At 34.1% G+C, this 25998-nt stretch overlaps 1 protein-coding gene across 4 annotated transcripts in view; it reads right to left on the bottom strand.

The window, feature by feature from the left end:
* The window catches only part of metro (membrane palmitoylated protein 7-like protein metro), an 87954-nt gene that overhangs the window by 33121 nt on the left and 28835 nt on the right, over nucleotides 1-25998 (bottom strand). For all 4 annotated transcript variants that reach the window (XM_072537959.1, XM_072537958.1, XM_072537961.1 and 1 more), the window contains 2 exons: nucleotides 15704-15835; nucleotides 3455-3622 (listed from right to left, as the gene is read on the bottom strand). In XM_072537959.1, the coding sequence (XP_072394060.1) occupies nucleotides 3455-3622; nucleotides 15704-15835 (300 nt within the window). The remainder of the gene's footprint in view (nucleotides 1-3454; nucleotides 3623-15703; nucleotides 15836-25998) is intronic.

Consider the following 25998-nt stretch of genomic DNA (forward strand, 5'->3'; position numbering starts at 1 on the left):
ACTTCCATTTTATTACAGATGCTGGAGTTATCGAATTAATCAATCGCGAAAACTTTTTATACTTCGTTGGAAGATGTACACAGCAAATTAAGCAAAACATTGGCAGGAACTTCATGATGAGGGATTATATAATTAAAGAGTGTCCGATAATATTGTTCTAGTGCGGAATAATATGCAATTAATACAGTATTATGCTTTAGAAAGGACATTGATAATAATTAGACTTCGGCAAATATGCAAATAAAAATGTAGAAAATATGCGCATAAATATGCACGTGTTTACCCGAAAATATGCAAATATTTTACAAAATATGCATACAAATAAATAAAAAAATCATAAAATAGTAACAATTTTATTTAAAAAAAAAAGTGTACATAACTAAATATTTCCTACTATTCATTAAGATTTACATTTATTTTAAGTAACTACATCATTTTTAAGTATGAATAAACTTATTTAGAATTATGGTAACAATAAATGACCAAGTGGTGTTCAAAATTTTCTAACAAAAACTTGTGGCTTCTGTCTGAGTACATATATTTATATATGGAAAAACTTCGTTCAACATCAACTGATGTAACGGGAGCATTTTTCAAACTAACCAAAACATTTGGTTCTAAACAATTGTTTCCGAAATATTTCCAGCTAGAACACTGACTACTTCAGAAAGAATATGGTAACCTTAATTTTTTTCCATAGTAGCTTCAAATTTTTTTAAAATATCTTTTCCAATATTACCTCTAACGTTCCGACAACATGACGCAAATTCTTTTATTAATGCTGTACTTTCGAACAATGACAGTTTTGGTGATTCTAACTGAGTAATTGTTTTTTGAACAAAACTAAAATTTGATTTTATAAATGAAAGTTCTTGTTGAAGCAAGTTACTCTGAAAAGTTTGTTTAGAATCCAAAAGAGATTGGGAACTTTCATCTGTTAACGTATCAATTATGTTCTTTATTTTAACAAAATGATCTGCATAAAAATTAGCTGCTTCTAACCATGTTCCCCATCGCGTTAAAATAGGTTGTGGTAGAAGAGGAATGTTAGGTAGCATTTCTTTATAAAGTTGAATTCTTATAGGAGATTTAAGAAATACTTTTTTGACACTGGATATCATGGTATTTACAAGAGGAAACTGTTTTCGTATTTCCTCTGCAACTCTGTTTAATCCATGCGCTACACAAGTAACATGTATTAAATCTGGGAAAAATATTTTTAAATTTTGTCCTGCTTTCACCATATAAGGAGCAGCATCCGATAAAATAAGCAGTAATTTATTAGAAGGAATAGTTGTCGGAAGAAAAAAAGTTGCTAATGTTTCTTGTATAAAATGCGAAATTGTTAAAGCATTTGTTTTCTCAAGTTGCTGGCATGAAATAAGATGAGATTTTGGTAAGGTATCTTCTTTAAGAACACCAATCAATAAATGAGCAATATACTTTCCTGAGGAATCAGTGGTTTCGTCTACAGATATGTAAAAATAATTATCTGCAATTTCTTCCTTAATATTAATTAACACCGACGAGTATAGCCCGTTCACATTATTTCTTCTTAGAGACCGATCACTTGGAACATTAAGTTTGCAATATTTTTTTAGAAACGAACTAAAATTTACATTTGCTAATTTTGAAAGCGGTATGTTTGCAGACACTAATGCGCGACACAAGTCTTCATTAAAAGTTTCTTGCTCATCTAATTTTTTTGAAGTAGATTGGAAACATTTAGCCATTGAAGTTTGATGTTTTCCTCCTATTTTTCCTTTTTTTGCAATGTGTGAAGCAGTTCTCACATGTTGGTCTATCTGAAATTTCTTCTCACATGCTATCTATAAATAAAAATAAAAACCTTTATTTTAACCCAACCTTTAAAATATAAAAATATACAAGGTGTTTTTGGTTAATCAAATAACTGGTTTGGAAAAAAAAACACTCGCTAAGTGTTTTAAATGCAGTATTAATCCACAAATTAGTTTTTGTTACTAACCATTAGTACATCATATAACTTATTTTAAAATTCAACAAAAGTTTTTTTTTTTGTTAATTCAATTACAATAAAAATAATTGTGTTTTAGAATAGCTGACTTCATAAAAAAAGTAAAGGTGAAAAATTTTTCTAAATACACACCATTGTATTGTACCATGGACAATTTTTTCTCACTAAAGGAAGCTATTTTTCATTTAAAAACAACCTACGAGTACTAAATTTCAAGTAAATACATTTATTGGTTTTAAAGTTATTCTTGTTATTAACTAAAAGAATTTAATTTTTTTTAATTTTAACACCCTGTATCTCGAAAAGTAAATAAGTTTGACCCCTCATTAACTATATCGTTTTGTTCAATTTTTCGAGAAGTATCTACAGTCAAACGTTGTAAGTGTCATTTGGAAACACCCTGTATGTATGAAATATTAGATATTTAATAGAAAATATTAGATACTTACAATTTTGCCACAGACTGAACAGTAGATTTTTCCCATATCCATAGACAGCTCTTTATAAGGTTTAATCCAAGTTGAAGCACTGGTTGTTTTAGGCATTATAAAATCACAATCTTCCTTTTTGTTACGCACAACGAGTGTTTACGCTTTGAATATCAAAACAAAAATGATTTACAAATCTGAGCATCAAATTAGAAATGTTTAGGTACCTAATTCAATAAACTGGGAGATTTTGGAAAATCCCTAAATTAGGAACAAAACTATTAGCCGTTTACCTGCTGTTAAGATACAATAAATTGTAGATAGATTTGGGGATTAGATCATAAAATGCAAATGAGCGAACCCTTAGCGATTATCCAATAACTGAATGCCTCAGTGACCGAGACTTTCTAAGAATGTTGAGGGCTACTTAAATTGATCTTCTTTGAAATTGTAAATGTTTTGTACCTGTAGAGATTACGTACTTAGATCATTTCTTGATTAAAATGACTACAAAATTTTATACAAGAATTGAAATAAATTGGTATGTTTAAAAATTTTCAAATACAGTATAAAAATCTGAACTTTTATGCACTTTATGCAAACTTTTATACAAATATGCCAAAATATGAAATATTTGCATAAAATATGCACAATATGCAAAATATGCAATATGCTATATTTGCCGAAGTCTAATAATAATGAATGTCGATAGTAAAATTTATCTTATAAACTATCTATCTTAGCTATATATCTATAAATATCTATCAGTAGGCGAAAAGATAATCAGACTGAAAACATAATATTTTCTGGAAGAAAGTCATTTGTATATATAAGAATGAAATTTAAAAAAAGGAAAAAATAAAAGTTAATCACATTAAATTGAGGGACAGAATGGTAAAAATAAAGTGCCTGTAAATACATAAAAAGTAAGGACCTCAAACATCCTTTGTGGTTTAATATATCTGTCACATTATAACTAGTAAAAAATAGAATCTATTTGTATTAATCTACAAATCTAAAAGTTACATACCAAAATTTGTAGAACATCATTGGGCGTTTTACCCTCAACGCTAATATTATTAACTTCAACTACTTCATCTCCAGGATGAATTAATCCAGATCTATCAGCAGCTCCACCGTGCATCACTCTGGCTATCACAATTTTTCCTGTAGTTTCATCGGTCTTGATAGTAGCTCCCTTAATATTTAAGAAAATTAAAACTGTATAGATATTGAAATAAATAAAATAAATGTTTACGTGACAAAATGTTGGCAAAATAATTTAAAATCATGATTTTTTCACTTAAGGAACTAAAAAAATTAATGTTTCTTATGACAGTAGAAGAATTCCTTCAAGTGCATCATCTTCTTCTTTATCATAGGGCTACAGGTTTAACCCAGTATCTCATTACTAACCTTAAGGCCTGGCTCCGTCGTAAACACGAAATGAACTATCATCTAACTGAAATGTTCATGTGACAAGGCTTTTTTGGTTCCTATCTAAAACGGATTAGCAAAGAGAAGCCTGATGTGAGTATATATGTAGATATTGTGGCGAGAGGATCACAGGGAGAGACATTGTATAATACAGTCCTAACACTTCGATTTTTAATTAAAAATTTTAATATTTTCCGATATTTCCGGAATATTTTATTTTGACCACTAAGCCAAAGTAAAAATCACTCTACCATTTTTTAATGACAATGTGAGTCACATGAGATATCATTTTAAAGCCCCTGCAATTCCCTATACATTTAAAAAATATATTTTTAATTGGATACTTATTTCTTAGTTAACCAAATGTTGAAACCGATAACCACCGGCGTCCATACAATGATAAAGGTTTTGTTTGAAACGTTCTTCTATATTCCGAAGCATTTGCGGAGTAATTCGTCGGCGTTCGTTGACAATTCGGTGACTTAAATCTTCTAAAGGTACGGGTGGTGTTATATAGTCTTTACTTTTTAGGTGTTCCCACAAAAAAAAATCCAGGAGAGACAAATTTGGTGGCGGACGAGGCCATTCGATGCTCCCTCTTCTCCCAATCCAATTGAAAAGTCAAGTAATCTTTTAGTCAATTCTATAATTTGACGTTCTTTATGTGTTCGTATCGTTAGGGATACCCAATAAGTTGGTTAAACTTATACGAATGACTCTGGAGGGTACCAAAGCTATGGTGAGAATACATGGAGATATGACGCAGGCCTTTGATATTGAAAATGGAGTTAGACAAGGGGATGCCTTATCAACAACACTTTTTAATCTAACTTTAGAAGCTGTTGTTAGAAAACTGGATATAAACGGCTGTATTAATACAAGATCAATGCAAATATGCGCATATGCGGATGATGTTGCCATAATAAGCCGCAACAAAAGGGTATTAAGCGAAAAAGTTATAGAACTGAAACGAGAAGCTGCTACGTTTGGTCTATATATAAATGAAAGCAAAACAAAATATATGGAGTGCACAAAATCGAATGAACATGAGAATCTGAAGGTAGACAACCATACCTACAAATATGCCTCTACTTTTCCCTACCTAGGCTCAATAATAAATGACAACAACATCAGTCAAGAAATACAAGCACGGATTCTTAGCGGTAATAAGTGCTTTTATGCATACAAAGAATTAATGAAAAGTAAGTTACTGAATCGTGAGTCTAAGCTGAGAATCTACAAAACAGTAATTAGACCAGTGGTCACATATGGATGTGAAACGTGGGCCCTCTCAACCACTGATGAAAATCAAATGAGAATATTTGAGCGCAAAATACTAAGGAAGATATTTGGACCAACCCAATGCAGCAAAGGTTCGTGGAGAATTAAAATGAACCACGAGCTGGATGAACTAATGCAGAGCGATATTGTCAGATTTGTAAAGTCACAAAGACTAAACTGGCTTGGTCACCTAGAAAGAATGAAAGATAATCGAGCTGTAAAAGTAGTCCAGAGATGGAAGCCCCAAGGAAACAGAACAAGAGGAAGGCCCCGTAAAAGATGGATAGACGACGTAGAGAGGGATCTTAAAACCATGAACATCAGGCAGTGGCGAAGGAAAGTATCCGACAGGGCAGAAAGGAAGAACATTGTTAAGCAGGCCAAGACTCACAAAGGGTTGTAGCGCCATTAGAAGAAGAAGAAGATGTGTTCGTATCAGATCATTTACTTAGTGTGACCAATGTGACAATGTGACAGTTAAGCAGGAAAATGTTTTTAGATAAGTATGTTATTATGTTTGTGCAAAATCAAGTATTGGACTGAATTTAAAAATTTAAAGACTAGTGTATCGAGAATTGCACTGGCTTTAAAACGATGTATTATTTGACCTCCATTGCCATTAAAAATTATCGGGGTCATTCTTACCCTGGCTTTTTGTATCCCCTTTTATTCAAAAATCGTTGAGTGTCGCTTGGTTTTCAAAAATATTGTCGCAGTTTCTGATAATGCTTGTAGTTCGTTTTCGTTTGGCCATACTTATACACTAACCTTTAATACACATTAACACTGAATATAGGCAACTGTTACCAAATGACTGAAAGTAGTTGATTAAGGTTCTGTAACTAGAAAGACTAGAACCTGGTGAATGCTATGATTGCAAGAGTGATAAAAGAGACAGAGAGGCTGGGGAGAACGAAAGAAGGAATGGACGTGTCATGAAGTACTATCGCACAGATAAATCTCCATCTTCCCAGAAAATGGAGAATTTTAGTTCGTAGAAATTTTTTTAATATCTATGACTAAACTACTAGGTTCCTAATCTACGATTACTATGTTGCTGGTAATAATTAACGGAAGCAAATGTATAGCTAATATTTCAAATCATATTTGATATTTTTATCGTAAACAATACATAAATTTTAAAATTTTACCAACTTGTCTAAAATTTTATAGCACATAATACAATAATGGATTTAAATTGTTCTTATTACCCTGTGATGGGCAATTATTTCTACTGGATAAATCGAATGTGAAAATTCATAGATATACGAATCTTAGAAATATTTATTAATGAATATATTTCCTTGTTACAGTAAAATATTTTATGTACCCTTATAAAAATGCCGGTTTAGCAGATTACATCTTATACACTTAGTACAAGGTTCTCTGTTCATATTGCTACTTTCCTTTTATTATAACTATTTCATTAATTTGATCTTCTCAACTGCTGTGAAAAGGTCTACTGAACTGCAATTAAACATTTGGGTAGGTTTTTCAGGGAGGAAATCCTCTTTCGGGTGCAATCATGTAAAACTACCCGTTATAAATCAAGTACACGGTTCGATTGAATATAGAAGTAATGTTAGCAAAAAATTCTATTAACTAAAAAACTTCCAACGTTCAGAAGGTTCATATTGTGACAATTGTTTTAATGACTTCACACTATTTTTGTAATCATCTCAACATTTCGGCATTGGTAACTCTTCTGCATCCACAGTATTTTGCGTATCCATCATCTAATATTATTATGAGTACCTTTCTTTGTCGGGATTTTTTTAATCTTTGATCTTTAATCATTGACTCTACTTAACACAGAACAGACTAAGTGGGAAGATTCTTATTTCCGATAAGACACTATCCAATGACTTATAAGAAAAGCTCTGTAGGTATATAGGACCTAGGACAGGTGTGACATAGGGGCTGCAGTTATGTCATAATTGTAGATTTGTTGATCGAGCATGGCACATTTACACATAAAATACACGCGCGCATATACACACACACACACACACACACACACACACACACACACACACACACACACACACACACACACACATACACACACACACACACACACACACACACACACACACACACATATGCACACACATAAACGTGCCCTCAGCTCCTAGAGAAGATCGTTGCTACGCTATTCCCTCAACAAAACTTTTATCATCCAATCGAGGAAATAATAAAGTTTAGGGCTTAGATGGAATCTCAAACATCGCTTTAAAAGCAGTCATCAAAGAATTACCAGCAACGTTCCTGGAGGTTTACAATCATGCCTCAAGGAAGGTACTTTCCCATACATATGGAAGCAACAAAGATTAGTGCTTCTCCCAAAAAGGAAGAAAACACCAGAGGAACCATCATCTTATCGTCTGCTGTGTATGCTAGATACAGCTGGCAATATATTAGAACGAATATTCCCTCAAAGAATTGAAATCCGCTGCTCAACAGCAATCAGTATGGCTTTCGAAAATCACTGGGGGAGTACCACAGGGCCCTGTGCTAGGCCCTCTATTGTGGAATATTATGTATGATGGGTTGCTAGGCTCGTGGCATACGCCAATGACGTGGCTGTGGTGATCGTCGCAAAGCACCTTGAGGAAATAAATCTCACGTTTGACATCATCTTCGAGACAATCTGCCAGTCGATGAACACAGTTAATTTATAACTAGCTAAACACAAAACTGAGCCAGTGCTCATTACTAGTTAGAGACAGGTAGAAACCGTACTAAGGGGTGCTGATTGATGCCAGACTCAGCTTCAAGCAGCATGTCAGTGCTAAAGCGTCAGTAGTAAGAGCAGCTTTTTCACGGCTAATACCGCATGTAGGTGGCCTAAAACGAAACATGAGGAGTCGTCAATAGTCACGTCAGTATTAACATACGGAATATCAATTTGGGCTGACACCTTCGGAACCCAGGAGTCACGGAGGAAGGTCTCATCAGTATATCGTCTGAGCGCTTTAACAGTTGTCAGCGAATTCCGCACAGTATCTGAGGACTCAATATACGTCTTAGGCGGGATATTACTGATTGGAGTGTTAGCTGAAGAAAGGAAGACCCTTGATCGGCAAATAGAGTCAACTACAACTACATTGTGTCTAGATGAACTTAGAAGAAGAGAACGCAAAACAGGTAGCATCGATGGCAATTACAGTGGGATTTCACAACAATGGGCAGGTGGACGCATTGTTTTATGCCACAGGTAAATGTTTAGCTGAACCGCAAACATGGCAAGGTCAACTACTGTTTGGCGCAGATGCTCTTGGGACAGGGCTGCTTATCCTCCAGGAAGTCCTCCAGGATCTGCGCCGCACTAAAAGGAGGCAAGCTGAAAATAGAGACAGTTAGAAGGAGAGAAGCAATGACTTCGATAATATGAAGAAAGAGCAATAGTTAGATCTTCCCCCTTAAAGCAATGCCTTACGGTAGTTCCGGTTCCGTAGGGGAAATGGAGGCAGAAGAACGGAATTTTAGTCGGTATTGTAACATACGAGTCCGACGTACCAGGCAGTACATCTAGTCCAGATGGTACGTAAATGTATTTCCCATCCAAAAAAACACACACACATATACACACTTACATTTTCTTCTTTTGTTTCATAAATTTGCTTTCTGTATTCTTGATCTCCTGTGATCAGGCACTTTTGGTAAACTTTCTTATCTTCTTTTATTTGGTTTTCTATCTTTATTGTCCACCAATATGATTTTTTGTTTTTATAATTTATATGGTCCTTTTCTCTTCGAATGGCTTCTTCTGCTGCTTGATGTATATGGGTTTTCATAGTTTCATATCGTTCTTCATTTGTTATTCCTTGTATATCTTTCGTTTTTGATGCTAGTCTCAATTTATAAAGAAAACAGATTGACTCATCGTTTAGTTTAACTGTAGGGTTTCTTTTTGATTTTATGTTTTTACCTTCATTACATTTTATTTACTTTTACTTTACTGTACTACATTTTCTTACTGAAATCCATTATTGTAGTATATATTATTTTATTTAAATATAGATATAACACTTATGTAAAATAATTTATTAGCAAAGAGACACCATAAGGGGCTAAAAAGAAAGTGCAGGTAAATCAGTGCATAGAAGGGAAAAGGAAGAATGTTACGTAATGATACTTACAACAACAGGTTCAGCACTTTGTGCCCCAGCCTTTGCAAAAAACAAAGAAAATTTTGAAAAATTTTAATATATTTAATTTATTATAAACCGTTATAGTTTATTTTTTGTATGTTCAAGAGACCTGGTTCATTCAATTAAATAATAAATGGTTTTATAACATTCAAATTCGTTTAATAAAAATATTGAAGATGTTTACTACACTAAATTGTACTAAATTTTCAGTAAAAAGTGCTTACTAGTATTTTTACTACAATTAACTTTTTTATAGTTTTATTTTAAAGCCAAGTAAATTTAGAAATAATAAATTGGGATTTGTCCGGATTTAACAGTTACATTTTTAATTTAAAATAATATAAAATGTTGAAAATACTACCTAACCATTTAAAAAGATATATCTTGATATTTTGGAGTAATGAAGCACCCTGGATATTTTTAAATCCATATGTAAATCCTAATATATATATGTATATATATATATATATATATATATATATATATATATATATATATGTATGTGTATATATATATATATATATATATATATATACCGGGTGGTGAATCGCCAAACGGACATAGGAAGCTCAATCGAAAATTCTACATTGTTGAATTCCTGCTTCCCTAATTATTTTACATCAAAAGTCATAAGAAACTAAAATTAATGGGAAAAACCCCGTAGTTGGCTGTATACCATCGTTTAAAAAAAAACACAGAAGTTAAAACACTTCACACTTGATCTATTCAGATCGAAAACGTTATGCTAGTACTTAAATTTTGACGACACTTTTTATAAAGTTTTAACTATGTTTTTTATACCACAATACAAGTGTGAAGTGTTTTAACTTCTGTGTTTTTTTTTTTCATAAGAAACTATTTGTAGAGGACTGAAATCTGTATTAAAAAACAAATATTCTACGAATTAAGCGTACTCCAAAATGTTTGCAAAATATAATACATTTTTCAGGCCACCCCTTAAAGTCAGGCCACACACGGTACAAGAATGTGTATGACATGTTGCGTTTGGTCATATTGATGATCCTGATATTTGACAATATTGAAATTGTCAATATTTTTATTTTATGATTAAATTATAAACACCAAATTTTCATAAATATTAGTACTACTAAGTGAACAATAAATAGTACTTGGTAAAAAATAAATTATATTGTTTACAAAGCAATAAAGTTGATGAAATGTACTCAGTTCACGAAATAGTGCGAGCACTGCCAGATCTTTATTTAACGTAAAATATTATAATACTCTCCAATTCACTTCCAGGTTACACAACAATTCAAAGAATTTCAATATAGTTTTACTGTGATCCTTCCTAAAAATAACTTATGATAATTTCTGAACATAAAACTATAACAAATATTCAAACAATAACCCATTTTGTACTAAGCAGTATCCCACTCGATTGTAAAATTCTCGTCTAACATTAGCCAGAACGCGTGGCGTTATTTTTGCATACTCTTATATAATTTTTGATTTTAGATGCCCCCAGATAAAATAATCGTTTGAAGCTAGATCTCCTGATCTCGGGGGCCACTTAATATTACAGTCAGGTCCAATCAAACAATTATTAAAGCCGTTGTTAAGGAATTTCTCAACCTCCCAGTTATTGTGCGCAGGGTATCATTCATTTGAAACCAAATTTCTTCCATCCATTATAAAGAGCTATTTCTGTAAGTCTGGGTAAAATCTCTTCTTGTAGCAAGTCTAAAAACTTTAATTCAGTTTAAATTTTCCTCGTAGAAAGATGGTCCAATAATCTAAATATTCCTAACCAGACATTTATTTTTCACAACGATATTGGGTACGGCTTTCAATATTATCCTCAGGCTTTCTTGTCGACCAAATCCTATAATTTTGAACATTTGGTTAATTATTTAATGTAAATGTACATTCATCACTAAACAAAATGTTTTTTAAAAATTGTCTGTCTGCATTAGCCCTCTCTAAAATTTCAGAACAAAATTCCGCTCGTCGCTCAGCATCTCCTTCTCTTAGTTCTTGATGAGATTTAAATTTATATGAACGGAATCTATTCCTTTTCAAATTTTTTTAAGGCCGTGGAATTATGAATATTAAACTGGTCTGCAATGGTCCGAGAACTTATTCTAGGATTTTCTACAACTGCTGTTAATAGATTTATTTCATTTTTGACTTTCTAGATTTTTTGGTACCTTAACAATATTGTTTGTACAGGTACAATTAGAAATCACGGTCCCAGTATTTTCAAAATTTTGTAAAATCCTTTGAATTGTTGAATGACTTGGAATTGGTCTACTTATTGGGATATCTTACGCTAAATAAAGAACTGACAATTCACGCACTATTGCCTGAATAAAACATTTTTATTATTGCTACTTTCTCCTTAACTGAATATATTTTTTAATCAACTATATTGTTTTTTAAACATTAAATCAAAAAATAAAAATTTTGGCAATTCAAATATTATCGAATATATTGTTGCACCGCGTGTGGCCTGACGTTAAGGGGTGGCCTGAAAAATGTATTATATTCTTGCAAAATTTTGGAATACGTTTCATTCGTAGAATAATTTTAACATTTGTTTTCGATACATATTTCAGTCCTCTACAAATAGTTGTCCTTGACTTTTGGTGTAAAATAATTAGGGAAGCAGGAATTCAACAATTTAGAATTTCCCATTAAGTTTCCTATGTATTGTCGACCTATGCATGTATTGTATTGTCGACCTTTGGGAAATAGAAATAAATTATATAAACAAGTCTTCAATATATTACAGTGGCAACAAGGTAAATACATTAAAATGACAGAAGTACCGGCAACAATTTATAGGGGTAACAATGGCTCCATATAAGAATACACGTTAGGCGAAGATTGGGCCATGTGAGAAGAGCGTCTAGCGCAATATTTTTGTGCAAACTATGTGGAAGAAGATAAAAAGGTATAAATTTTGTTAAGGTTAATAGGCGAACAAGCATACACAACATTAATGGATATTTGTGATCCGGTGAAACCCAAAAATAAAACTTATCCAGAAATTTGTGATAGTCTAAGAAATCGGTTCACAAGAAGATCTGTGTTTAAAGTGAGAATTGATTTTTATTAAATGAGACAGGCAGAAAATGAGGTAGTTCGACAGTGGTATGCAAGATTAAAAAACCAAAGTAGTAACTGCTAATTCGGTAATAAATTAAATTATGTACTTAACGACAAATAAGACAAATTTATAATAGGACTAAGGAAGGTCCCTATTTTACAGAGACTTTGTGAAGAGGAACATACCATAAATTTTGAAGCCCTGGTGGAGATAGCGTTAAGGAAGAAAACACTAAATCAAGTCGTTCATGAGGTTTTATATTTCAGCAACGTCTTGTGGAAACTACTGGTAAGCTAACTTTAGGAGCAATAGGCTGTATCGAGCTAGCCAGGTTTACATTAGCATTAGGATTACGTGCACTCGAGTCACTCTCTAGCGGTTTCGAACTGACTATTTGCACTCCCGACACTCCAGCTACTTCAGCCACTATTTTGAGTATTATTACCTGGAAATTCCGGTCTGTCTACAACTGTTTCCCTATCCACACCAAGTTTAGCTTCATCATAAAATATTCAGGGAAATATTTTGGGGGGTCAAAAAGTATCAATATTTGATGGGAAACAAGTTTGTTTTATGTTCAGATCACAAACCTCTTCAAGCTATTTGTGGGGATCACAAAGGAATGAGACGTCTTCAAAGATGGGGTTTTTTTCTTAAGCGGATTTAATTACAGTTTTCAACATGTGAAAGGAAGTCAAAATGAGGAAGCAGATGGGCTTTCGAGGCTTCCTTTAGCTTTAGGAGGGGGGGGGGGAATTACACAGCACAAGATTATTTTCATTTTTTGGTAGAGGACAAGGTAGCGTAAGCGCTGAAGTATTAGTTCGAGTAATACGAGTGAGTAGAAACTTAGGGAAGGTATATAGGTAAGGGAAGGTTGGCCAGAGAAAGTAGAAGATTTAGGGCCCTTTAAGAGGAGACATCTTAAATCAAGAATATAAATACTTAAATAATCAAGACATAAAATATTAGAATGGATGAAACTATTTTTAATAGATCGGCGCAAATTCTCGCACTCGCTGACGATATAGTTATAGTAGGCAGAAGTATAAGAGACATGGTGAAGTGTTTTACAAGGACTTGTGGTAAATGAGGAAAAAACCAAATATATGTTGGTTTCTAAAAACCCCCGAAATATCCAACAGGGAATTCAAATTAATAACCATACCTTTAAGCAAGTTAAAAAATTCACATCGCATGGATCGCTCGTAAACGCAACAAACACGACAAGCGACGAAATAAAAAGACGCATAGCAACAGCAAACATAACTGTTCACGGTCTCCAGAAACATTTAAAAAATAAAAATATAAAATGTGCAGTAAAGCTCAATATATACAAGACCTTAATAAGACCGGTTTTGATATATGGGGCTGAAACGTGGACCTTATCTTAAAATGATGAAATATTTCTTGGTATTTTTGAGAGAAAAATTTTTTTATTTTTTGGGTCGTAAATGAAAATGGGCTATGGCGTCCAAGATACAACTTTGAACTACATCAGTTATACACCGAACCAGATATTGTGAAATTCGTTAAAGTGCAGAGACTTAGATGGGCTGGACACATTGCTAGGATGTCAGATCACTAATGCACGAAGAGATCGACATTTTCAAAATCAGAGGGCACAAAAAGTAGAGGACGACCACGAAGGAGATGGATTAATGAGGTGGAAGAAGATCTACAGATTCTAAGGATCAGAAGATGGAGGGAAGTTGCCAGGAATCGACAGGAGTGACGACTTCTTTGTTAGCAGGCCAAGATCCACAACGGATTGTCGAGCCACTTATGACGATGATGATGATCTTAAATCAAGTCTAGATAATGGTATGTTAATGTGGGGATTTAGGGTAATTGTACCGGAAAGGATAAGGAAGCAGTCATTAGATGAAATTCATGGGGCACACAATGGAATGGTCAAGATGAAGACAATTGCTAGACAGTATTTTTAGTGGCCACATCTGGAGGAAGAAATTATACTTATGTAAATTGTTGCGGAGCATGTATGACAATCGCAAGTAATTCAAATAAGGCAGTATGGGTAAAGTTTGAAAAAGCCAAAGGAGTATTTTATAGAATGCACTTAGACTTTTTAGGACAAGTCAGACGAAAGATGTTTTTGATTATAGCAGATTTATTTTCAAAGAGGCCGGAAGTGTATATAATGGATAAAGTTGATACTACAGCAACACTACAAAGACTAAGAGATTGCTTGGCTAGGTATGGGTTGCCAAATACTATAATATCGGATAATGGGCCCCAGTTGGTTGGAGAAGAATTTGAAACATTTTGTAAAATTAATAGCAACTAATAGGGCTGTTGAAAACAGTGCAAAAACTTGTCTGTTGTAAAAATGTTCTGAACAAGTTAATAATTGATAATACTTCAGATTCAAAAGATTTATCGGTGTTTGTAAGTAAATATTTGTTTTTATATAGAAACACACCCCACTGCATTACGGGGGAAACTTCTTCACAACTAATGTTTGGAAGACATATTAGACTATATGACTAGCTCTGCTAGAGAAAGGGCTAGAATAAACCAGATTAAACATCATGGGGGTAGACGGGTACTATTTGAAGAAGGGGAATAAATTTATACCAAGGATTATAGGAATTTAATTAAACCTCCCTGGGTCCAAGCTATAATTGTCTGAAAGCTAGGTCAGCTAACCTATATCTATTAGTCAGTTACAAATAGTAATTTATTATGGAAAAGACATGCAGATCAAATTATTAGGGTGGAAAATTTTATGATGACGCTAAACTTAGTGTGGATAGGGAAACAGTTGTAGACAGATCGAAATTTCACAGTATTAATACTCAAAATTGTACTGGCTATCCGATATGGGTTGGTATAGTAAGCGATACAAATAGAACCGATGGTTATAATAATAGGAATGTAAGTCAAGCGGCTGAAGTAGTGGGAGTGTCGAGAGCGCAAATAGTCAGTTCGAAGCATATACAGGATCGGCCATAACAACGAAATTAACCAAAGTTGTGTTTTTTTTTAATGTTAACACCCTCTATATTGAAGCATTTTTGAATATATTTTTTAAAAATACGAAGTTTATATAAGTTTTTCTAGGTCTACAGTTCATAATTTTCACAATATTTTTACTTTTATTAAGAAATAAAGATAGCTACTACCAAATTAAAACCAATATCTTTCAGATAAAAAATTTTAAATTTGTTTTTCAAGTGTCTAAAAAGCTATTATATCCACCAGTTCCTAAATATTGATTAGAACGTACATAATTTTGTACACAAATGCACCAATATGATAGTAATTGAAAAATATTTCCATTTTAACTCTAATGTAAGATTAAATAGCTTACCAATGGTTCATTGCTCTTAACTAGCTGAACAATTTTAATAGTTTCTTCATCTTCTTCAGTGTCCCGAGGAATCTCCGGAAGATGAGGATAATAATCTTTTTGAGCTACTGAGTCGTGTGAGTAGAGCAAACCCTGAAACGTAAAAAAGTATTTAACTAATTAATAATAAGAATGTTTATTTTGTTGGCAACTAAATATTGGGACATATAATTATATATGTCCCGGGAATATTTATTTTTAAAATGAAGAAGCATACTTTATGAGCTCTCGAACTAGGTTGGACATTGACTCTACTAAGGATCTACACTATTCAGGAGCAAATTCATTCCAAATATTCTTTATTTTCGTGTAATGTCCGCTGTGGGTTGTTCATTAATATCTATTTCATTTTATGTCATACTGTTTCAATGATATTTAGATAAGGACTGTTTCAATGATATTGTGATTTTCAAATCAAGTATTTTGTAGTTCTAGCCATATAACAGGCCACTCCGTCCTTCTGAAAAATATAATTCCCTTCTTCTTCTTCTTAACATGCCATACACCAAAGTGCGTAGGCGACTATCTCATTACTAGAATTCTGTTCTTGGCGGCGTGACACAGCTCGCCTGTATTGTGTATTCCTGTCCATTCTTTAATATTCCTTAACCAGGATAATTGTTTGCGGCCGGCTCCTCTCCTACCTTCGATCTTCCCTTGTAGGATTAACTGTGGTATTTCATATTTTGCTCCTCTCAATATGTGCCCAAGGTAACCAATCTTGCGTTTTTTAATTAATTCAAAGAGTTCTCTTTTTACGCCGGCTCTCTTAAGGACGTCATCGTTTCGAACTCTATCCACCCAACGTATGCGCATCATTCTTCTCAATGACCACATTTCAAATGCTTCAAGTTTGTTGATAGATGTTTTTTTTCAAAGTCCACGTTTCCATGCCATAAAGCAAGATGGACCATATATAGCACTTGACCATTCTGTAGCGTATTTCGAAATTTAGGTTTTGATTACATAGGAGCGGTCTGAATTTCACAAAAGCTTGTCTTGCCATTTGTATTCGGGTTTTTATCTCTTGTTGTGGATCCGATTGGTCATTGATTGTGGTGCCAAGGTATTTAAAAGTTTTCACGCGTTTTATGCGATCGTTACCTATGCATATTATCGGGTTTTCTGGAGGGTTTCTGCTAATGACCATATATTTCGTTTTCAAAATGTTGATTTTGAGGCCATATTTTTTACCTATGCTATTCACCCTATCAAGTAATAACTGCTGATCTTCCAAATTATCAGTTATAATCACTGTGTCGTCCGCATAGCGTAGGTTGCTAATTGGTATGCCGTTCACCTTAATGCCTAATTCCGTGTCTTCTAATGCTTCCGCAAATATATTTTCAACATATAAATTAAAAAGCATCGGAGAGAGTATGCAGCCTTGGCGGACACCTTTCCGGATTTCAAATTCATCCGTATATTGGTCTTGATCAATCCTCACCTTTGCCATTTGGTTCCAGTATAGATTCTGAATAATTCTGATCTCCTTCTGGTCCATGTTGGCCCTATGTAGTAGTTCCATCATGATATCATGTTAAACATTGTCAAATGCCTTCTCGTAGTCGATGAAGGTGAGATAGACATCTTTTCGTTGGTCTAAACATTTTTGTATTAAAGTGTTCAAACATAAAATTGCCTCTCTTGTTCCTAGTCCTCCCTTAAAACCGAATTGTGTTGACCCGCTAAGTTCTTCTAGTATCTTGTACATTCTTGAGTGTAATATCCTAAGGAAGAGTTTCAGCAAGTGACTCATTAAACTGATTAAGCGGTGTTCATTGCATTTTGTGGCATTAGCTGTTTTTGGGATCATCACAAAGGATGACTGCAGCCATTCTCGCGGAATGTAACCAGTATTATAAATTCTATTGAACAGCTTTACCAAGATTTCGATATTCTCCTCGTCTAGTAGTTTTATTGCTTCTATATTAATTTCATCTGGACCTGTTGCTTTATGCATCTTTGTGGTTCTAACTGCATATTCTATTTCACTTCGCATTATTGATGGCCCTGATAAGTTTTCGGAAGGAAGTTTGCGCGTTGGTTGTGTTGGTCTTTCCTCATTAAAAAGTCTTTCTGCGTATTCTTTCCACGCCATTGCTATCTCCTCTTCTGACTCTATGTATTCGTTTCTGTCGTTGCGTATTCTTGTTCTGTGGTGGCTTTTGTGTATATTCGATATTTCTTTGATCTTCTTATGTAGTCCAAAACTATCTCCTTTTTCCTGCAATTGTTCTATTTCGTTGCACCTTTCCACCATCCAACGTTCTTTTGCTTTCTTAATTTTCTGGCGAATTTAATTCCCGCCAACATTTAATTTAACAATACTTGGTAGTAGGCAGCTTTGACATATTTGTTGATATTTCGTAGCATTTACCCTCAATAAATTCAAAACATCCTAACCTAGAAACTGTCATACGACACCCCAAGTCATCACTCCTTTACGGTCAATTTTACTAGCAATTTAAAAAAATTTACTAATATTCTCCTATTCCTATCAAAAACTAGTTTTGGGCGAACCGGGCTTTTACCTTTTTTATATAAGATACTTCCTGTTTCCCCATAATACTTAATTATAATCCACACAGGAATGCTTAATTACAGTTTTAAGAATATTAAGTTCAGCCGCCACTTCATTTGATTATTTAATTGCGGTAATAATTTTTAATCGCCAAATTTTTAAATTTGTGTAGATACCACGCACCATTTTATTGAAATTATACAGCGATTCACTCAATTTGGCCAGAAATTAACTGTAGAAAATAGTGACGTTTGTTGGAGTTTTCGGATGCATTGTTTTCACAGCCTACTTGTCTTATCTCGTTTTGTTTTTAGCAATTACTTCATACCGTCCCACCATTAAAACCACCGCATTAGTAGATGCTTACAAGTATTACCTCTTATCCATAGACCCCATCAACATGGTAATTATTTTTGTCCACTGACACGTGTTAGTACAAACCAAGGAGGCATAAATAGGTCAAATCGACTAAATCGACGACTCAAATAAAAACTCCGTAACCACAACTTTCAGATGTGGAAAACCACGTAAAAATTACCCAAACATGCAGGCTATATATGGAAGCTTCGAAGAATACTGTGAAACGAAAGGAAACCAACAAGTCAAAGAATCTTACGAAGAACTGTTTAATAGTTATTTAACCAACAAGTGTATTAATAAGGGCGATTAACAATTGAGATATATTAACGCGCGAGCGAAGCAAGTGCGTTAATGTTCAAGATTGTTAATCGCCATTTTAATTCACGAGTTCGTTACAAAACTTTTCCATCGACCGTACTTTTCAGAAATAAAAATATCTTAGTTTAAATTTTTATTTACTTAACGATAAATAATGACATACAATGACAGACAGTACTTACAGCGGCTACTTCATTTTAAATAATTTTTTAGTGGGAATATAAATAGGTATGTTTGGTTGCCTACACCACAGGTAACTGCCAATCACAGAGCGTTAAATGTGGTTAAATTAATTTATACAAGCAATGTATGTTGTATTGCCTATAATGAAATCGTTCATTAATAGAAAATCATTCATTAATAGGGGTCATTAATCAATGATTTTGAGGGTGTTAAAATTAATCATAAATGGACGGTCGACGGAAAAGGTTTTTTAAAGGCTTTCGATAACGCTCTGTATTTATCGTTTGTTCTGTATCTAGTTTGATGTTCAGTTCACGGTTATACCGCGATCAATGTTCAAAAATCGGTCTATTGTATCGATCTCTCTCTCTCTCTTTTCGTTTCCGCTTTACCGATGATCGTGATTTCTTCCAATATTCCTAACAATTTTTCTCCATTGGTCTCTATCTTTAGCTGCTCTGAGAGCTTCGCAGAATGAGTTTCCAGCTGAATTTCTAATTTGGTCGGACCATCTAGTTGATGATCGTGACCGAACAATTCCAGAATAGGTTGCAGACATATTGTGGACAGCCTTTTGTTAATCTCGAGTTGGTTTAGAATGAAAACGTTTGTCCTATGAATTGTCCAAGGTATGCGCAGCATTCTTCTTCAGCACTACATCTCAAATGCATCAATTTTTCGGCGCTCGCGTCCACGAAGAGTCCAAGTCTCTGCCCCGTATAGAAATATTGAGAATACAAGGGCATTCATCGCATTTTTTGCCATACCAATACGTCTCCGAAATCCTGCTTCACAGTTACCATCGTTAGTTATATTAGACCCGAGATAGAAAAAACTGTCCACTATCTCGTATTCCTGTAACATGTTAGTCAGTTGAATAATGTGGAATCTGTCGACCACTATTAATTTTTTCTTGGCTTTATTGATTTTCAGACCAACTTTATTGATTTCGTACTCAACTCTTCGCAGGAGATTAAACATTGCTTGCTCATTTGCTGTTATAAGTGTAGTGTCATCAGCAAATCTTAAATTGGAGATTTTGTACCAGTCACTGTTACTCCACCGACCCATCCATCCAAAGCCATCCTCATGACATGTTCACCATAAATGTTGAATGAGTCGCCATAAAGGTGCATTGGTGTGCCTATTCCTATTAAAATGGACTACAGATTTATCCAGCTTACACAATCAAATGATTTTTGGTAGTTAACGAATCATATAATCATAGGTACTTGAAATTCTCTACACTTTTCAATGATTTGCCTCAGGTTCAGGATTTGTTCCCGTGTACCTTTATCCTTTACAAACCCTGCTTGTTCCTGAGATATTTAGTAATGTAGATAGGTTTTTAATCTGTTTTTGATGATATGCAACAAGATTTTACTAGCATGTGTTATTAGTGATAGTGTGCGGTAGTTTTCACATCTGGTAGTAGTTCCTTTTTTGTGTAGCGGGATATAAATTCAGGTACACCAATCAGATGGCCATTTTCCTGTTGGTACCTTGTTATTTATATAACGCTCTGTATTTATCGTTTGTTCTGTATCTAGTTTGATGTTCTTTTCTGCGTTAAATCACAGTCCACGTATTATCGGATATCCACGGCTTACGGCCCGTGGAAACCGCTGCCTCACAGTCTTTCGCAGCCTTGATTACCTTATCTTTGAGATAGATCCAAGTGATCTCCCTCATTATGAGGGAGATCTATGTCCAGCAGTGGATAAGCGAAGATTGAATGATGAGATCCAAGTGCTCTCATGGTCACTATCTACTTGGTCTAAAGAAAGAGCTTCTAAGCTTTGTTGGAAGTCATTGATTTTTTATTAATTTAGAGACACGAAATAAAAAAATGCAAACAATCGAAGACAGAGTAATTAGTGTTTTGTGTAACCCTTCTGGATAGAAATCAATTGTAAATATCGAAGAACTACGGCTTAATTTAATCAATCGGCAAAAACTAGATACTCTTAAAAAGTGAATAGGAGGTGTCGTCTCTGAACGAAGAAAATGGACGAATCTCTTTTCGATCTCGTTTCGAGAAACGTAGCATTTTTAAATTCCGATCTGTGTGAAGTTTTAATTCACGTATTTTAAATTCCATCCTGTATAAGGTTTTAATTCGCATTTTAAAAATTTTCGAAGAAAACCACTGTAGTGTCTAACTAACAAAATTTAAGTATTTATTTTCAAATTATCTTATTCATAGAAGAAATCATAAGAAGAGATCTTGAACAGGTCGAGGGTCTGGCATATTATGACGAAATTATGGTAACAAAGATATGTAAAAACTAGCAATAAGAGTAACAAACAGAAAAAAAGAAAAAAAGTTAAAAATTTCTTACGAAGCAGTAGTCCTAAATCATCTAGTGTCAGTGATAAAACAGTAAAAGAGTAAGATATCTTGGTAAAGCAGGAACCGAAGCAAAAGGGAACAAGTCTAGCAACTATAGATAATTACAGCGTTTTGAATAGTGGTGGGAAAGATCTTCTTCTTCTTGTAGTGCCTATCCGTTTCGGATATTGGAGACCATCATGGCAATCTGTATTTTGCAAACTACGGAAAAGATTTGTGGTGATTATTTTGAACCACGTACGTAGATTTTTCAGCCAGGAAATCCTTCGCCTTCCTGGTCCTCGTTTTCCTTCTACTTTTCCTTGTAGAATTAATTGCAGCAACCCATATCTTTCGCTGTTCCTCATGATGTGACCGAGGTATTCGATTTTAGCTGTTGTATTGTGGTTAACAACTCTTTTCCTTTTTGCATTCTTAATAAAACGTCCTGGTTAGTAACGTAGTCGGTATAGGATATTTTCAGGATTTGACAATAAACCCACATTTCGAAAGCCTCAATTTTCTTGCAGGTAGCATCTGTGAGAGTCCACGACTCAACTCCGTACAACAGTATAGGAAAGATATAACATCGTAGTAACCTGATTTTTATGGGTACTGATAAATCATGGCATTTGAATAGCTTAGCCATTTTTTAAATGCAGATCTTGCTTTCTCTATCCTATATTTTATTTCTAGTGAATGGTTCCAATTTTCATTGACGGTCATACCAACGTAGGTGTATGTTTTTACTCTTTCTATTGGTGGACCATTCTCACTGATTCTTTCAATTTGCTGTTCCTTTTTAGAGATCCTGTTATGATGTTATTGATACATTCCGTTAATTCGAATTCCGGCTTCAACATCCTCTACTGCTTCTTGAAAGGTTTCCTCAGGGTATATGTTAAACAGTAAGACTGATGGTGATAGTATACATCCCTGTCGGACCCCACGTTTGATTTTAATATCATCGGATTCTCCTGCCTCTGTACGGATAGACGATGTTTGATTCAAGTAAAGATTGCTAATATTTCTTAGATCACAAGTGTTTATTCCAATATTTGTTAATATCTTTATCAACTTGTCGTGTTTTACTGTATCGAACGTTTTGTGGTGATCAATGAAGCATGCATAAATATCGCAATTCACATCTCTACATCGTTGAAATAGCACTTGTATGCTAAAGAGAGCCTCTCTCGTACCCACTGCGTTTCGAAAACCAAACTGTTTTGATTTTTTCTTCGCATAGTCTATATATCCTTTGATGTATGATTTTTAGAAATAACTTTGAAATGTGGCTCATTAAGCTGATGGTCCGGAAATCATTGCAGGATACGTATTTTGTTTTCGTTGGTAGAGCAATAAACGTTGACTTCAGCCATGATCTTGTTATTACTCCGTTTAACCCTTTCACTGCTCTTGACGAGTATATTAGCGTAAATCATAAGAACTGTTTCAATATGCAGTAGAGCTTTGTTATTCGATATATGACGTCACCTGCTCATAGACAAGTCGAATCTTGCGTTCCGTCTCTGTCCGCGCACACCGACTCTCAGACTGCTCTAGACGAGTTAACTCGCATAAGGTACTATACAAAATAGGTTGCAATTTGAACTCGAATCAATCAGTATTGTTTTACCCGTCGCGAAAATGAGTCAGAAATATCTTACTGATGCACATCTCGGGCGTAGAAAGTGATTTTGAAGATGATTTTATGAACGATTATGAGAGTGACGATGGATGGTCAAAAAGCGATGAAGAAGATGCAGAAGGTAAACTAAATATATATTTATTAAGCTTTTTGTACTGCACGTTGATCTCAAAATGCGTGTTGCATATTTTTGTGTTTGTGTTGATTTTATATAAACATATTTCTTTGTATAAACAAAAATCACAAAATGTTGCTGAAAACGAAGCTGAAAATGATCCAGAAAATGAAACTGGAGATGAATTGAGAAACACACCAGCCGAACAATTAACAACAACTATGGAAGCTGCGGCATTTGTTTGGAAAGATGAAACGTTTTTACCGGTCATACACCTTTTTGATAATACTAATTCTGTATGTAAAATTGATAGTTTATCAGATACACCACATGCTGTAGAATTTTTTGAAAGCTTTTTCACGCCCCAAATAATGAAGAAAATTGCAGATGAGACAAACCGATACTATGAACAGGAAAGTAGACAACAGGTTGATGCGAATTCACGTCTACAACGATGGAAATCAGTTAATATAAATGAAATGTACTGCTTTTTAGCAATCAATCTGTTGATGCCCCAGACGAAAAAATCGAATGTCAATGATTATTGGACTAGTAAACCTTTTATGAATACTCCAATTTTTGGGCTCCTCATGAGAAAAGATCGCTTTCTACTAATTTTGCGGATGATGCATTTTGTTGATAATGATGAAGAGCCTGTCAAAAGAGATAGTTTACGTAAAATAAGGATTATAGTCGATCATTTGAAATCCAAATTTAGAGAAAATTTCAGTCCGTTTCAAAATCTTTGCATAGATGAAAGTCTGCTATTATATATGGGGAGACTTTTTTCAAACAGTACATTCCTTCAAAAAGACTTTTGTCACTTTTGAAGCCTTACTTGAACAAGGGGCATAGCCTATTTGTAGATAACTGGTACTCAAGTCCTATGTTATTCTCACACCTTCACGATCTAAAAACGAATACCTGTGGAACAGTAAAGTCAAACAGGAAATTTATGCCAAAAATTGACAGAAAACTTAAACGTGGTGAAGTTGTGCCCAGATCTACAGATAAACTTCTCATGCTGAAATGGCAAGATAAGCGTGAAGTTTGCTTGCTCACTAGCTGTTACACTGCGCAACTAAAAAATACGGAATGTGTAGATTATCTTACAGGAGATATTATCAAAAAACCACATTGTATCATTGAATATAATAATAATATGGGATCAGTTGACAAATGCGACATACTACTTTCATCGATAGAAAGTTTCAGGAAAACCATTAAATGGTACAAGAAGGTGTTTTTTATTTGTTGGATCTGGCTGTATTAAACGCTTATCAGCTTTATAAAGCTAAAACTGGCGAAAATATTTCTGCCCAAGATGTGGAGCTGAATGTGACTTGAGGCTCACAGAAAGACATTTTCCTAATGTAGTTCCACCGACAACCTATAAAAAAAATCCGAGTAAGAGGTGCGTTGTATGTGACAAAAATAAAAAACGCGCAGAATCAAGATATATGTGCTTCGTCTGTCATGTAGCACTTTGTGTTGTGCCTTGTTTTGGTATTTACCACACAAAAAAGACTTTTGATTCAAATGCTTTACAAAAATTGACATCATTTTTATAGCTCTGTAAGAATGATAAGTGGTTTCTTATTTCTTTTCGAATTTTGTTCTGTACTATCAATAAAAACTGTCTGTCACTTTGTTAACTCTTATTTCATAATCAGATATCCGAAAAAAGCTGAACTAGAAATTGAAAATAAAACTGTTCTGCTGGTGTATTGGTCCTTTACGGCGCGCTGCTCCAGACGAGTATAATAATCGCCGAAAATCGAGTGTCAACTAGTCAACTGCTCATAACGAGTATACTCGCATTCGTGGATTTAACGCGCATGGGACAGGCATAACAGTGGGGCATGGGAAGTGGTATAATACGACTACCACTGAACTGTTCCGCGCTGCAATAAGCAAAGTGAAGATAGCCGTGATGATCGCCAACGTCCGGAACGGATAGGCACTTTAAGAAGAAGAGGGACAGGCATCAATTTTTAAGGTTCCCGCAGTGAAAGGGTTAAATATATGTCATTAAATATTTTTGTTAGTCGTTGAGTACCGTCAGTGTTAAATAGCTTTATAAGCTCAGCATATGCATTGTCAGGTCCAGGACTTTGCCATCTTTTAGTTGTAATATTAAGCTTCGTTAACTTATTTATAATAATATACCAAAATAGGACAATAAAATTATTAAAAAAACACAGAAGTTAAAACACTACTAGCATAACGTTTTCGATCTGAACAGATCATCCTCAGTGCCTTGTTTAATTGTAGCTAACAATAAAGTTATATGTGAGACCTCCTATATGGGTTTACATCATTCCAAATGTTACATTTTGATTATGTTGTGACTCTAGGTCGATGACAATGGATAAATTTTAATTGTCATCGACCTACAGTCACAACATAATCAAAATGTAACATTTGGAATTATGTAAACCCATATAGGAGGTCTCACATATAACTTTATTGTTAGCTACAATAACACAAGGCACTGAGGATGATCTGTTCAGATCGAAAACGTTATGCTAGTACTTAAATTTTGACGACACTTTTTATAAAGTTTTAACTATGTTTTTTATACCACAATACAAGTATGAAGTGTTTTAACTTCTGTGTTTTTTTAAACTATGGTATACAGCCAACTACGGGGGTTTTCCCATTAATTTTATAATAAAATTATTGTAATAAGTGCCTAATGAGTAAGATACAAAAAACAAGTGCACAATACGGACTCAGACTAAATATCACAAAAACCAAATGGATGTTAGTAAGC

This window comes from Diabrotica undecimpunctata, chromosome 7 (assembly GCF_040954645.1).
Source record: "Diabrotica undecimpunctata isolate CICGRU chromosome 7, icDiaUnde3, whole genome shotgun sequence".
Lineage (NCBI taxonomy): Eukaryota > Metazoa > Arthropoda > Insecta > Coleoptera > Chrysomelidae > Diabrotica > Diabrotica undecimpunctata.